We start from the raw sequence: 15,480 nt of genomic DNA on the forward strand, positions 1-15,480 counted from the left end.
GGAGAGGCTGAAAAATGTCCTCACGGATCCCAAGGGGGCAGATGTTTCACGGCAACGTGATGAAGCAAGTGTTGCAGCAATAGGATACTCCGATACCTCCTCTCGCCTAAGAAGATATGTAGACATGTCAAGGGTAAAACTGTATTTTAGAGAAGAAAACGTTTGATCAGACAGATGAGTCTACGGCGTCAGACGTGTCGGCAAACGATGCGACACGAAGAGGAAATGATTACGGAACCGTAAATTCCAATCCAGTTACCACACAACAGTTGGTACTTATACATCGGGCGTATTCACAATTCGCGTTTTACGACAAAAGGCTCTTCGATCTCTTTTTCAGACAGATGGTATGCACCCATGCCCCTCCGTTGATGATGCTCAGGTTTTGCTAGGCAATAAATTGAAACCGTTGGAGATAGTTATCATTGCGAATTCAATGGGTAAATCAAAGCTTCATGTATGTTGGATGTGGCTTTATTATCATGTTGCAGAACCAGGCCGTTGTCGACCTTCTATGCAAAAGGGTTATCGCACAGAAATCGGGGTTCACGATGGACATGATTGCTGTTTTTTTACATGGCATATGTGTCCCCCGCGATAATAATAATAATAGGGGTATGCTATCAAAGTGCAAATTATCAACGCTACTGCAGAATTTTTCACAAAAATCTTTGAAGCTATCATTGAGAATACTTTCGAAGGCGAAATAAATGCAAAGCATTGCCTGACAATGCTACAGATTATGACAAAGGTTGGAACTCCATAGGCCGTATTGATGAATTGTAGGTTAAACCGGCACAAGACACCTGTGTAACGTTTTTCGTAAATAGGCTCCTGGATCTTCGTGACGAGCTAAGCGGACTTGTTAGTTAGCAGTTGCGCATGTGTTATGTTCGTCAAACAGGAAACGGCGAACGCTGTGGCATACATTACGAAATTGGACGCTAACTATGCGCATTTAAGCGCATTTGTCGAAAGATACATCGACAGATACGACAAGGATGATGCGATACGAAACGCCCAGCATCTGGTCATATTGTTCTACGCACTCTCCAGGGCGGAAGGAGACACATTTGACAAATATCGCAATACTTTATTGGGTAAGCGAAAGCAACGTGCAAGATATTGTGTTGCAGAACTGCTGCACGAGATCCCAACGAAATACTACGATCCCATGCAAGTCGCCAACATTCTTAGGGTAATGGCAACACGTAAAATACACGACGTACGGTTACTATCGGAGCTGTCACGATATGTGGAGATCAAGATGCAAACGGTTAGGAATGTTCGCAGGGTGCGATATGAAAGATGCAGTTCTCTTCCCAGCTCCTGTCTAGTTCTCTTCAGTCCCTTCAAGAGCTCACGGTTATCACGACTGAGATGTTGTCACGCCTTTGTCAATACGGTATGTTTTGGATGCGATGTTAATTGTGCGCTACATTAGAAGATTACATAAGTATCTCCATCGATTATATAGTGACACTCACGCGACGGGGATATGTGCATTAAACAATTTATGCCCCTTAGGAGAAATCCCGGTCATACATGCCTGCACAACTGGGATGTTTGAACCCATAAGTACAGTATATACGTTTTCCTAACGACTCTATGCAGTGTCAAAAGTCAACAGAAGGGCGCATAATAGAGACTACTTGCTCTTCCTGCACATTTTAAGTGCTGAGTCGAGCTCCCGCAGACCGGATGATGGGACCGTCAAACAAGACATTCTAGCAGCATACGATGCCATTATTGACAGAATGTGTGAAAATCGCAAGCTCTTGATGCAGAATGAAACAGCCGAGGTGAGACCCAACAGGCCCACAACAAAAACCAGCTACAGGACGTATTGCGGCACTGCATTCCCAAAATCAAGGAACTTAGGAATGCCTTTGACGCGGAAGATGTAGAATCTCAGAGGATTGCAGCGAATGTCGCCGAAAAAGTCATGTGCCTTGTGGAAGGCTCTGAATAAACGTTTAATGTTAGCCTCTAATATATAGAGAATTGCACTTTAATATAGACGCACATCCATGGATATGGCATGGAAATTTATGTTATAACGGCGACCTGAGAAACGGTTCACGTTTCTGACTAGTGTGTAGACGCTAACTATTTCCCCACACATAGCGAAAAAGCGCGTCGAAAAGGAGCTTCGACACGCAACCAACATACCATTATAACTATTGAAACGCCAACATGGTCATATCTAAGCTAAGAAGGACGGGTTTCATTTTTAATTTGTCAGCCTGTCTACTGATCTCTCGTGCCTTGCTGTTGGAGGCGAGGATCAGAGGAAATGGATTCTGCAGCCTTAACGCAGGCATTGGTGGCAAGACTATAGATGATGGCATACGTTTGAAAGGTAGGTGTGCGCTCTGTACTGTCTTCCATTCGTTGTACATTGTATATTGCGTAATTTAACACGGTACTGATCACGGTGCAGCACATGAATCGCAAGCCTTCATTAGGCATCCTGTTGGCGAAAGTGGGTTGTCAAAGAGTGTCGCAACCCGCTTAACCAACGCCGATGGACTCAAATTCGCCAGCGATGGAGTCGGAATCAAGAGCATAAGGGCGACCCGTACCTTCGCACTGCCACCGAAAAATGAAGTAACAATCAATAACGAGAAAGCCATTGTGGAACAAGGCGGTAGCAACATAAACACAGCTGTTGTGAAGAGCTCTGTTGCGCCTCCTGTCAACGTGGGAAGGATCTCAGACGGAAATACAAGCAGCGCCGTAGCGACCGCCAAAGACGCGCTCAAGAGCATATCCATGCTCTCGCTATGGTACGCAGGCACGGTGATGTACAACATAGAGAATAAAAAGGCTCTTAACATGTGCCCGCTGCCAAAGTCGATAGCGGCTATGCAGATGCTCATCGGTATACCCTACTTCCTCACCAGATGGTTGGCAGGCATAAAGGCTGTACCGTCAATCTCAATCTCAAATGATGGCGTAGAAAAGGTGGACCCGAATCAAGGTGTGCTTCAAACAATAAAGAGCAGGGTTAAAAACGCTCTTGCGCGCGTTAGGAATACGGTGCAAGCGTACTCGTCGGTTCTTAAGCAGAGCGCTGTATTTTCCATGCTGCACCTGCTGTCAGTAACGGCGCTGGGTGCTGGAGCTATCAGTTTTGTTCACATCGTGAAGGCCAGCGAACCGCTGTTTGTATCCGCGATTTCACTGCTCAGCGGAACAGGATCAATGTCGCCAGTCACGTTCCTCACCCTATTACCGATTCTGGGTGGCGTCGCCATGGCATCGGTCAAGGACGTTAATTTCAACCCAGTTGCATTCGCCACTTCCTTGGCGTCGAATGTATGTGCCTCTATTAGGCGCATAGAGGCGAAGAAATTCTTCAAGCAGGATCTGAGCAAGATCGGAAGTAACCTTGACGCAACGAACGTCTCGTCGTTGGTGACCATCATCAGCTCACTGATTCTCGCTCCACTCGCTTTGTTGGAGGCGCCGCAGTGGGCCAGTATGTACAAAAGCGTCCTCTACAAATTCGGCAGCAAGGGACTTCTCCAGCTTGCAAGGCACATCGCATTGTCCGGATTCTTCTACACTCTGTATAACGAGGTGTCCTTCGTCGCACTATCGCAGCTTACTCCAGTGAGCCACGCCGTCGCAAACACCCTGAAACGCATTTTCCTCATCATTACAAGCTCCATCCTCTTCAAAACCAAAATCACAAACATGGGCCTGTACGGCTCAGCCACGGCAATCACCGGAGCTATGCTATACTCACTCAGCAAACATTACATGGGGTAAACCGATTTGCAATGACTTTTTGGTAAAATATGAAATGGAGTAACGCATTTTTAATCAATGTTCCACATTGGGTGTGCTGTGGTTATTATGCACGAGGTTGTAGGTGATTTTACACCTTCGTTACTGTTGTAGTTCTGTTACAAAATGATTAACAAATGATTAGCAGAGTGATTCCTGCAATGTGAGATTAATAAGTACCCGGCGGTGGGTATCGCTCGTACGGGTCATAAATGTCCGGAAGGCTAAAAAAGTAATCATGAATCCCATGGAATGGCCATATACGTTGCTCTATCATGTAATATCCAACTACAATGATGAGCAAAAAGAGTAGAACGCTGCCCAAAAGTGGTAGAGTTAGTTTTAGGCTTTCCTTGAACCTTTCTTTACAGCATCGGCATTTGCAACCAAATATTTTTGAGCAACTCGTACAAGTTCTTTGACAGCCTATCCCTCCGGTTGTTGAAAACGCACAGACACATTTGTCGGTCATCCTGCGCTCACTTTTACCAGAAATATCTGCACGGAGTTGAACAAGGTACCTGGAAGCAGGTGCAGTACAGCAATCCAATTGCTACGTTTCCCACTTGTAACTACATGGCGATTTGTATAAGAATTATATTGTAGGACTGGTTTCGTTGTATAGAAGAACTTGGAAAGACAGTTAGCGCCGACATCGCATGACACGACGTCTCCGCATGCGGTAAATGACAGCTATAACCAAGTTGTATTCCATTAAGTTCTGTCCAAAATCTACCGAACGTTTTTCAGACTGGAGGTAACTCTTCAGATAATGCATTTTTAGATGATTCGGGCGTTTTAAACACTAATGTTGATAAGCATTTTGTCAAATCAAGTGAACCTCCCTTTGATATAGGAACACTCAAAATTTTTTGATAACCACATTCATTTGTAAAAAGCATATCCTCGTTTAATTATGTCATTAACGTTCATCGTTATGTTCTGTATAAGAATTCTCTGTCAATATTTACGGCTCTATCCAGGTGATACCACAGCCATCTATACCAAACCAGAAAATGCGATACCAGCAATCGATCCAGTAAATGTAGCAAATGAAACCATGATGGCGTATTGTATGCAACAAACTTCCTTATGGAGTATTGAGTTCATCGAAATCCGTCATCTAGTCCTATCTATACAGCGCTCTAAGTGCGCCAGCAGTTTTTCGAACTCAAATATTACAGGATGATAAGAGCTTTCTTATCAATACCGAGCTCATCTATACCGATAACAAATGATGTGTCCATAGGGGAAATATTTGGTCGTCATCCGCTGTAAATTTTGTGCTAGTTCACTGCACTAATATCACGAGTAAGTAGGGTAACAATAATTGTCTGGAGACAGCGAATAGTTCTCAGCTTTGAATTTACGAGCATTTATGGTTGCAATCCAACGGATATGTCAAAAATATTGGGAAGAGTTGCGTAATAGTCTGTCAAAAAACCTTTCACCGCTGGCGTTAGGACGTGATCAGACCGGAATAAATTTCAACCCTATTGTGGTGAAATCATTTCTCACACGATGACCATGTTGTTGTAATAAGCACAGCTACTATCGTTAGTTGGTGAGAACTTGATGCAACTATGTTATTAAGATAGTAATGCTTCGACAAACCGTGACGAACACGCCCTTACATCAACGCCTACTCAACGACGAAGCATTCAGCAATATGAGGGAAAGTACAAACGGAAACACAACCATGCCTAGTAGCACCTCGTTTTAATGAGATGACGCATTATCACCGCCATTGTACAATATCGAGTTAGTGCCACTTCATACCTTCCCGCTGTCATTGGTCTGGCGAAGCATTCTATGGCATCGACAACGATGGCTTGAGCGATTTGAGACAAATGGAAGGTCACCTAATAACTGTATCATGATGGCTCATTGCCACGGGTTTGTGGATCCACGGAATGGTTTTCCCATAGGCACGCATTGAACTCTATCAACGAAACTCATTATTAGCCGTCTTGAACACAAAACTTGAAACCCTTCAAATTAGTATAGTGCTAGTCTGATAAAGTATTTGTAACTCGTTGGAGGGCATTTGCGGGTTCCAATGGTGTTGCTTATAGAGGACAACCAAGAAGATGTGGGTCCGAACAATAAAAATGCGAAACCTTCTCTAGACTTTGGACATACTTCAAACGGCGCGATAAATATGCTCGGTGTGAGATCATACATCATATGATCGCAAAGCTGCACTTATTGGAGAGTGAATCGCATAGCCTCTCGAGAATGTCGAAGTTCAATGATCTCTTTATGCTCTTTATAAAAATAGCGTTAGACACTGAGATACATCACATATAAAGGGTGGAATGATTGCGCAATGAATCCATGCTGTATATTTGCAACTTCTTAGCAGTGACGTGCATCTCAACTACACATGCTGTAATATTTAAACCTCGTGCCACTCACTGCACATTGCCAGTCCTATTAGTGCAATACAGATACTGCAGTGCCTATCGGACACATAACGACCTGTAGCATATTGTTACTGCAATGTTTCTTTAGTATAGGGTGCGGAGGAATGTGTGGTGTACATATGCTTACCCGATGTGCGCAGCGCACCAAGGACAGACTGCTAAACAGAATCACGCATCCCTCAAAACTTCGCATATCACGAACTAAACGTAGGAAGTTCATGATATATCTCTGGTGAAGCAAGTAAGGATCACATTCTTCTGCTGCTAGAAACTTCTGGGTACGTTGTTGCTATTGTGCAGGGTTTGTTAAAATGACTACGGATAATGGGGGTCCTTGTATATGCTATGAAGGAAAGTGTTGTGGTAAATTGTGCTGCTTTTCAAAAGCTTGGAGAGTTGGAAGTATATGTAAATGTTCTTATTGTACATGTAGAAACCCATGTCAGGGGACGACTTGTTACTGCTGCCCCTAGTGTTGATGGATATGCATTACAGTGTGGCACTGCGCAGCGTGCAATTATACAAAATAAGAAACGCTCATATATCGAGAATGTTTGTAGAAACTGGTTCAGATGTGGATGCGATTGATGCATAGTTCGCCTATTCCCAATGTTTAGCATATTGTTGTTAATCGTAGCCACGATGCTATACGTGAATACTGTCATAATTCATAAATTGAGGCGCGGAATTATGAAGGTATTTAGTAACTACTCAACATCGTCAACCACATAATTACCATCGCCATCCAATAAACCCTTGCAGCATCAACTGCGGAAAAGTGAAGAATGAAGCTAACACGTTTAACGCTTAATCGATGTATAGGGAGGCGATTTACAACTGAAAGGAGTGAGTCAATGGCGTAATCCCATGGAGATGGACTGCGGGGCGAAGAAACCGATTTTCCACGCCAGCAGAGGAAGAGCAGCACTCTATAGAAGGCTAACTCATATAGCACCTTCTTCGAGATACAGATGGTGATAGGTGCACGTGACTAGCAGGCCTGTGTTACCCAGACATTTTCGACATGATGTACACCGGAAGGCGTAGTTAAGGTACATTTATGGACAAAACCGTTTTAATAATTAACATTGTAACACATACCAGTAAATTACCTACGCAGTTAGCAGTACGAATCAACCGTCGCACATGGTGGTAATGGGTGAGGTGGCATTGTTTTAGTTGGTGGAGTCGGCACCTAACTCTCCGATCCGACGCAGTTGACTTTCGTTCTATGGCAGCTATGCTGGTAAAGTGACTCATCGTGTATGCTATTAATAATAGTTCATAGTTTCAGCTTTGCATTAAATCATAAAGTGACGCCCGGACACAGCGTTTATGGCTTAATGCTTGTACGGACATTGTATCATGTATTGTATAAACTCCCTCGGGATTAATATCAGTGGCACATTAATACGCATCGTGGTGTGATGAATGAGTTGCGTGGGAATATGGCACCTGCTCGTGCACCACCTACCATCGGCGCACCTAGTCTCACATTTGCCTTCATCGTATGTTTCAACATCTATATTCTGCAACAGCATACGGGAATGTTCTCCCACACGTCCCAAAAATCTTCAATATCCATCGTATCCCATAATCTGACGGCCTCTTTTAGTCCACAACCATAGAGTAGCCATTACGCACTTGATGTTAACATTGTTAGTCTCATCAAACACGAAAATGATTCCAATACTAACTAATACAACCAAACTGCGCTTTATTCAGGGTGCAGGTATTTAATGAATTCAAAGAACAGATACAAGTGTTACGCTCGAATTTCAATGAGTTGCGCGTCTGCACGGCCATGTGAGAAGATAAGGTTAATGATGATGTGCAGATGATTCCAACAACTGCGATAGTTTCTGAGCGATGCTACATGTCATCTTCGCATCGTGTTATTCGTCAATATGGATTGCAGGAACCTGGTGTCAGACCACCGCAATTACACCCAGTATTGCCATGTTTCGAACAACCTTGGCGCCAATCATTACGAATCCTGAAGCGCCAGTAGTACCATGTGTGACGTTTGTGTTGTCTGTATTTTTTTCTGGCTTTGGTGATTCACACTTTCCACACGGAGTGTCACCCTTACCCATTGAAGCCATGTTATTCTTTTGATCTGTCGCTGATGTGTTATCTTTCGGCTTGGGTTTATTAATCACATTTGAGGGAGTCGATAGTTTTTTGGGCATATGTTTTTGAATAAATTCTTTTACGTATATTATCGTGTCTTTATATTCTGCTGCTACGTCGGTATGCACAAGGGCATGTGCAATGCGTTCTATATCCACGAATCGCTCTTCGAGATCGGCCAACTGTTTATTAAGTTCAGCCATTTTTTGAGGCGTTACATTTTTCGCTTGAAGCCCTTTTGATATTACAATATAATCATCAAGGGTATGTCGTAGTTCGACGTAATCGATTTTATTCTGTATTAAATTTTCAAAAATTGCCCACAACCTTGTGCCCTCCTTTTTCAGCGCTGCTTCAACATTTGACAGCTTTTGGGGGTCAGGTGTTGCCTCTACGATGAGCCTCAGATCTTTAGCCATCGCCTCACAATCGCTAGTAACTGTTAAATAATTTTGGAGATGTTTATTGAACTCCGAGTTATTTAAATAAAAGGCAATTTTTTGGGGCGCGTTTGCTGAACCATCCGGATCATCCTTGCCACCTTTATCCCCCAGAGCAGCATCATAGGGGATCATCATGTAGACCCATATAGCGTAAGCGAAAATTCTCCGCCCACAGATGCGAGAGCTCCACATTCTTGCTGAATAGAACCACGGATGTATAGCCTATAATCACATTAATTAAAATTATGGCCTTAACATATTATGGCGCAATAATCAATTACCTAAGCCAGTGCCCATACACAACTTCCAACAACCAATGAAGTCACTGAGAATCGTTTGACTATGAACTCCGGTTAATTAACATTCTGGTGGATGAACAACTTTTGCTCGTTCGACAAGCGTACATTTATACGGCACATACCACATTAAGTATGGTGTATAAAATGTGTTAAGTGACCGCTGCAGAATAAATTTGCGTCGCTTATTGTGTGATTTTACTAGCTGCTGCATGTAGACAGTCTTACAGTCACGTCGCTTCATTCGATAATTTAAAAAGCAGCTTACATTTCGAAACCTGACTAATACGCCGCTTATCGACATAGATCATACCACAAAAGAGTGAAAAATTTTCGATGAAACAACCGGTAGTATGCTTGGTGGACGATCTCTTGAAACTTCAACAAAGCCACTGGTGATCCTATGCCACTTCTGTGCGTCGGTATTCGCCATTGGGAGCTATCACATTTGTGATATTTAGATAGAGATAATGTTTTATCTGGGCATTCATTAGAGTACAGTATTAATTATTATCTCCCTGTTTCTAGTTAATGGGTTTTAAATGGATGGATACGGAAAGGTCAGAATTGCCGAACCTTCGGAGAGTTTAAGCGTTGCGTCACTCGCCATTGACTCTTCGATATGCGCTGTTTCGTTTCGGAAAACATTAAATGGCACCATTGGTCCGGTGACGTGCCATCCATCAAATGCCGCTTTACACGGCACAACACTAAAACGGCTCACACGGCCACTAACAAAACCATTCATCCCCCAACGGAACACTACAATGCGTGTATTTACGGGGCGAATAGAGAGCGCGTATACTCAGGAGAGCTCGTACAACCAATGGTTGCTTGTTAAGTGACAACCTGCAGGGTTCAATACACGTGCTCAATTGGCCCTTCGCATTCCTGTAACCACTATCCCAAAGAGATACACCATGGCGACACTTATCGCTCATTCAGATGAGTATATTCAGATTACAATAAAGCATTACTTATAAAGCACGGGTTTCCACAACGTCCGTCGTGTTTACGGACGTAGAAGCGTGCGACGTGCAACCATCCCGCGATATTGCTTCATGAACGAGATTAAACATTAGTTGAGAACAGTTTCCGCCCCCATATGGCGGCATCAGTATTGTGGATGACGAGTGTATGCATCCTACGGGCGATTACTACATTGAAAAATTAAAATGCTTTCGTGAGAATTCTTACAACCACTCACTACGAAGACGGAGACAAAACAATTTGTTGTTGAGTTGCATTTAAACATCACCTGCGATAAATACTCAATAGAAAGCCCAGAAACCAGCGAGATCGTAAATCGTGTTCATTACAGCTTTATTCATAACACCCAACGCACTGCGTAAATCGGCGGAACTCATATTAGCGCGGATTTCTGGCTCTACGTAACCCAAGGCGAACAATACCCTTTCCAAATGATCTTTTGCTCTAAACATTTTCAACCCAACCACTCCATTACTGCTTGCGTCGAACATAGCCTGCATGCCCACGTACAAGATCGGCGCAATTCCCACAAAGATCATTGCGCAATCTTCCGGTCTTTCCGAGCACGAATCACTCCACGTCGCTTCTGAACTGTAATATGACCTATATTGATCAGGGTTTTTGATATCATCCAGGAACTTCTCCAAACTGTCCACAAGTGTGTTGAAATCGTTTGCCATGGAATCATACGTCACGCCCCTGGTCTTCAAAGTCATATGATCACTATCCTTGATACCTTTTAAGACTTTCAATGTAGCGTTGGGGTTTTTTTCCATAGGGGTTTTTAATCTCTTCAGCATGGCGCCTGCGAACGCCTTATCTTTAAGCGCCCGCTGCTCCAAAAACTTCTTGAAAATGCGCTTTATGTCCTCGATAGGCGTCAAACGTATCAATCCAACAGGTTGTCTATAGAGGAATCTGTAAACCGCAGCAATCAATTCCTTCAAACCGTGACCATCGGTTCCCTTAACGGCCAGCAACCAGTCAATGCCTTCCCTGAGGTCACGAGGAACCTCGGTCAACGAATAGTATACCATTTTGAGGAGATTAGTTACGTTGGATGACTTCTGTAAATGCGTTGAGCTCTTGTGTAGTTAGTAGCAGACGTGCATACGGCTGCGTATTAACGAAGTATAAGCAAAAAACTGGTACCGTGACCTTCTAAAGTATATGGACCAAATTGAAATCCACAAAACCGTTTATACAGCAAATAACCGTGTTTTAAAATACGCGGTAACCGCTACGCTGCACTATCGCAGCTAACTCCACGCAAATAACGTGACATGCGGCACGCATAACGCGAGTCCACGGGTAAACAAGCTTCGGGCAAAACTGCACGTACTGTGCCTAGGGTTGTTAATAAAATTTGTAACTGTGTACAAATGTCTAGAATGTCGCGTTAGGTTTATAGTAGTGTCTTACAGAGCCGACGTCGTACCATGGTTATGACGTCCCACCACTTGCCGATGTCGTCCAGCGCATCTACCGTAAGAGCGCTTGCCTTTTAGCCACCCGTGAATAAGACGGTTTATTACACATTACGACATCTGGGGTGCCGCTCGTAAGCTGTTGAAATGTATGGCGACACAGGCTAACGGTGTGTTGTCATTGCGAGATGGAGCCTCTAGACCGACTTCCATCGGTTATGTGCGACAATGTGGTTGCCATACGCCAGTAGTACACTGGGAACGATTGCCCGCAACAAAATAGGTCCAGCGTTAAACGTGTAGTTGGAACCACTTCCAATCCGCTGCGGAGAGGGTGTCTCGTGTGTTTTGCCAACTGCACGCATTAATGCGGTGTATAATACACTTCACTTCTATGCTGTACATTGCCTACTTAACTTGCCACCCTAATAACTGCGGTTGCTAGAAATTACACGTCTTATAAGCGACTTATATAACACCAAACAGTGTTGCGTGCTACTACCGGAATGATCGCATTCTAACCGACGGGGACACTCACGGCAGTAGACCACCCACCAAAAAACCAACACGAACTATGACAATTAAAGTGGCTAATTGCCAAACGAGTCACCGAGTTTTATCTACTCATTCCTTGGCGTAGTAGTTCTCAACCTGGATGGTAGAGAGGGTGACACCTTTGAGAGTGACGCACCGGCACTCCAACGGCGGCGTCTGGCGCAGCGTTTCCCCCCGCCCTACCAGTTTGCTCTTGAATGCTAGCGTCACAAAGTGATTAGTGCGCGATGCTTCCAACGACTTGCTGAGATTGTTTACTTTTTTCACTATGCCGTCAACAAAGACATTGTTAAAGCAATTGGGTGGGTCCAGGACGTACGGTACTGGGCAGTAGAATGCGGCTTCCTTAGCGGCTTGAAGGTCTATCTTGCAACCAATTTCTCTTCCGTCAGCGTCGTAGAGTTTGGGTGTCTCGGGCTTGAACAACTCATCTGACGCATATGTGACTCCGCAGCCTTGCATGTACGGGTCAGTGGTCTCGACGTTCACCACAACGACGTGCCAATTGTGTTCGTCTGACAATTTGGTATTCTGTAAATTGGCGTCTCCAGATGCGCCTGACGTGGAACCTTCACCATTTACGCTTGATAAACTCGACTGCTCAGGTGCCTTACCGCAGACGAAAGCTAAAGGTACGCGTTTAGTATTAGTTGGGTCTTTGGAGATTATCACAGCGTTTCTACGCGACGTTATCTTTAGTGTTTGATACACGGCTCCTTCCAAATATTTACGGAAAACGGCTTGCAATCCACCTTTTGCACTGACCATCACGGCCTCGCGTGATGTCCTAATAAGCTTGCTCCCGTGGAACGTATGATGGATACTATAATGAAATTCATCGACTTGAGTTGGGAGCCATGTCACCAAATTTATTTCATTATTGACAGGGCTAGGAACGTCGAAAACAAGTTCACAACGCAATAACAACGTTGTTCCCACGTCAAGTTCGACGGAATGCATGCGTGGTTTATGCAGATCAACCATCATTGATGAATTGGATTCTTCTGTTAACAGTACGACCTTCTGCCAAGGCAGCGATATGTATGGGAGCAACGTATCAAACAGCGTTCTACGGTTTACTTCGTACGCATGTGTTACTTCATTATTGGATCCTAACACAAGCCTCGACGATTCGTATCCGCGTTTATCCACGCACATACACGCGTAACTAATTGGGACATAGCTCCTGAATAGAAATTGTAAATCTTGAAATCCTCGAAAGTAGTGAGCCGATGTCTTACGAATGAATGCAGGGTACGGTACAACACTATTCGATTGTAGATCGTACATCACGGAGTTACAGTTGTTAGGCAACAGTTCCTCATCAGGTCCACAGTAGATGCCGGCATTCGCAGCATCAGTAATCACTTGTAATGAACACTCGTATATATTCCCTATACCACTTCCCATTAATTTAATTGAGCAATACTTCCTGCTAATTTCTGGATCAAAGACACCCCTTTGCATTCGGTCACAGCCACGCAATATGTATCGATGATTATACGCAAAGGATACAACAACAGGAGCAAAAATCTTATCCAAAATATTCGGGTTCGTAGATGCCAATTTCCAATAATAGCAGAAGGAATTTGTGCCATATTTTAATGCAAGAGGTTTGTTCGCATTGTAAATTAGTTTGATCTCACCACGTGACATTTGGGAAAGATCCAGCTCAATAGCATCGCCAGCCAAGACCTCTTTGTAAAATCTTTCGTCGTAACTCTCGAAGTCATAATGTTTCACTCGCTGCCGCAGAGTAGTTAGGTCCTTCGGCAGGAATTCCGATTCGTATTCATAGGCGGATGGCAGTTGAGAGAATGGCACATTCGAGACATCTTCGGAGATATCTCCGTCGGAATCAACGTCAATCGAAACCGAGTTCACAGGCTGCGTTGGAATCTTTATAGTCAAGGTGCTACCAGGATGAAGCACCGCCGAACACCACGGGCCACGGATTGGTCGTAATCGGTTTCGGAAGATCATGCTGGCAATGTCACAGACATAGTCGGTTTTTGAACGCATTTCAATCCTGGCCTTCAGCCTACTTGTTTGAGGATCTATACACCTACATTCACCATAGAATGGTCGTACTGCCAATTTATCAAAATATTGCGCTACAACCCAAGGCCTATGGTGCACAAATTTCCAATATAAACGTGGCCTAGGAGGCTTCACGACGCCACCATCTCCGTCTAAGAGTGAAATCATACAATCATGTGGTTCAATTTGGCCTTCGCATAAGAAACCGATTCGTGATACCGATAGAGGGTCCACCACACATGACGGCGTGCCTGTGACTCGATCCACACTCACCTCCATATCCGGATCGAAGAGTGGTGAAGGGCGCGTACCACAGCCTACAAGAGGTGAGTGCGAACGTCCTCTATGCAGGTAAAATATGCCGACACCATTTCCCATCGTTTGTAGTTTTTCTACCAATGGCGTGGATGAGCTCCACGGAAGGATTACCATTTTATCGATGTCATTGAATTTGTCAAGGTAATGCTGAATTTCATCGCTCAAAACCCAATCTCTGGGAGCGCAAATGAATATAAGGCGGCGTTGGGTGATGACAAATAACTCATGCCTTTGTAGATCGAAATGCAGAGCACGTATTATACGTTTGGTTTCTAGCCTGATGAATGGTTTCACGGTTTCAGATCGCACCACCTCCGAAACAGGAACTGCAACTAACTTGCCGTTTTCACTCACGTACGTTAGGAGACGCGTCTTTTCACGCCATGTTGGTTGAGGATGCCATACATACTCGACGCCATTGGTTCGTTGTGGGCAAGTAGCAGTTCCTTTGTCGACTATATCGAGATCTTCATGACATGTGATTAGCGCTGCTCGGCTCAGCATGTCATGCGGGACGTGGAAGTAACAACGACCTGCGTCAACTAAACTGACAAACTGAATCAGTATTCCAAAAATCGCCCACACGGACATCGTGATGCTAAATTTGGCCATCACTTCTTTTGTCACATCATAGGATTGACAATAACTATACTGAATAAATATTGATTTTAATCAACGTTCATTATATGAGTATATGAAAACAGAAAATATTTTGACAATTTATTCTTTGTATTATGAAAGTTCATCGGTACCCCATCGCTGCAGCTAGCTGTCTAAAATACCAAGGAATTTTCCAACGTAGACACTATCGGAATGGCCAATAAATGAATCCAGCTGACGTCATGGAAGACAAGATGTAAATGTTGGCTCAAAAACTCACGATCATTATGCCGTTCAAATTGCACGTTGGCTCCTACTACTTTAAGCTGAATACGCATATAGCCTCGCTCATTGAGAGCAACATACCACGCATAATAGTTTCGAATCGGCGGAAGACAGGGGCAACATTGCAAAGATGGCGTTGACAAACCAATGTATCTCACATGTGAATAAGGTG

General features: G+C 44.0%; 6 protein-coding genes across 6 annotated transcripts; 2 read left to right on the top strand and 4 right to left on the bottom strand.

Moving 5' to 3' along the window:
* Nucleotides 1-124: 124 nt before the first annotated feature.
* On the top strand, nt 125-1,444 carry BBBOND_0107460 (hypothetical protein, conserved; the record flags this gene model as incomplete). The annotated part of the gene is given in 9 exon segments (XM_012911180.1): nt 125-160; nt 171-347; nt 383-457; nt 492-615; nt 654-751; nt 787-864; nt 905-1,100; nt 1,137-1,276; nt 1,358-1,444. The coding sequence occupies 9 exon segments, from the start codon at nt 125-127 to the stop codon at nt 1,442-1,444; spliced, it is 1,011 nt and encodes a 336-aa protein (XP_012766634.1).
* Nucleotides 1,445-2,446: 1,002 nt separating this feature from the next.
* BBBOND_0107470 (triose phosphate/phosphate translocator, putative) lies at nt 2,447-3,777 on the top strand (the record flags this gene model as incomplete). Its single annotated transcript, XM_012911181.1, is given in 2 exon segments — nt 2,447-2,475; nt 2,487-3,777. 2 exon segments carry the CDS (start codon nt 2,447-2,449, stop codon nt 3,775-3,777), a joined length of 1,320 nt encoding a protein of 439 aa, XP_012766635.1.
* Nucleotides 3,778-7,561: 3,784 nt separating this feature from the next.
* Nucleotides 7,562-7,806, bottom strand: BBBOND_0107480 (hypothetical protein; the record flags this gene model as incomplete). The annotated part of the gene is given in 2 exon segments (XM_012911182.1): nt 7,562-7,750; nt 7,765-7,806. 2 exon segments carry the CDS (start codon nt 7,804-7,806, stop codon nt 7,562-7,564), a joined length of 231 nt encoding a protein of 76 aa, XP_012766636.1.
* A 343-nt stretch (nt 7,807-8,149) lies between these two features.
* Nucleotides 8,150-8,929, bottom strand: BBBOND_0107490 (hypothetical protein; the record flags this gene model as incomplete). The annotated part of the gene is made up of 1 exon (XM_012911183.1): nt 8,150-8,929. The coding sequence occupies one exon, from the start codon at nt 8,927-8,929 to the stop codon at nt 8,150-8,152; it is 780 nt and encodes a 259-aa protein (XP_012766637.1).
* A 1,435-nt stretch (nt 8,930-10,364) lies between these two features.
* Nucleotides 10,365-11,120, bottom strand: BBBOND_0107500 (hypothetical protein; the record flags this gene model as incomplete). The annotated part of the gene is made up of 1 exon (XM_012911184.1): nt 10,365-11,120. One exon carries the CDS (start codon nt 11,118-11,120, stop codon nt 10,365-10,367), a length of 756 nt encoding a protein of 251 aa, XP_012766638.1.
* A 1,014-nt stretch (nt 11,121-12,134) lies between these two features.
* BBBOND_0107510 (hypothetical protein) lies at nt 12,135-14,384 on the bottom strand (the record flags this gene model as incomplete). The annotated part of the gene is made up of 1 exon (XM_012911185.1): nt 12,135-14,384. One exon carries the CDS (start codon nt 14,382-14,384, stop codon nt 12,135-12,137), a length of 2,250 nt encoding a protein of 749 aa, XP_012766639.1.
* Between the last annotated feature and the right edge of the window lie 1,096 nt (nt 14,385-15,480).

The sequence above is a fragment of the Babesia bigemina genome, assembly GCF_000981445.1.
Source record: "Babesia bigemina genome assembly Bbig001, chromosome : I".
NCBI lineage: Eukaryota > Apicomplexa > Aconoidasida > Piroplasmida > Babesiidae > Babesia > Babesia bigemina.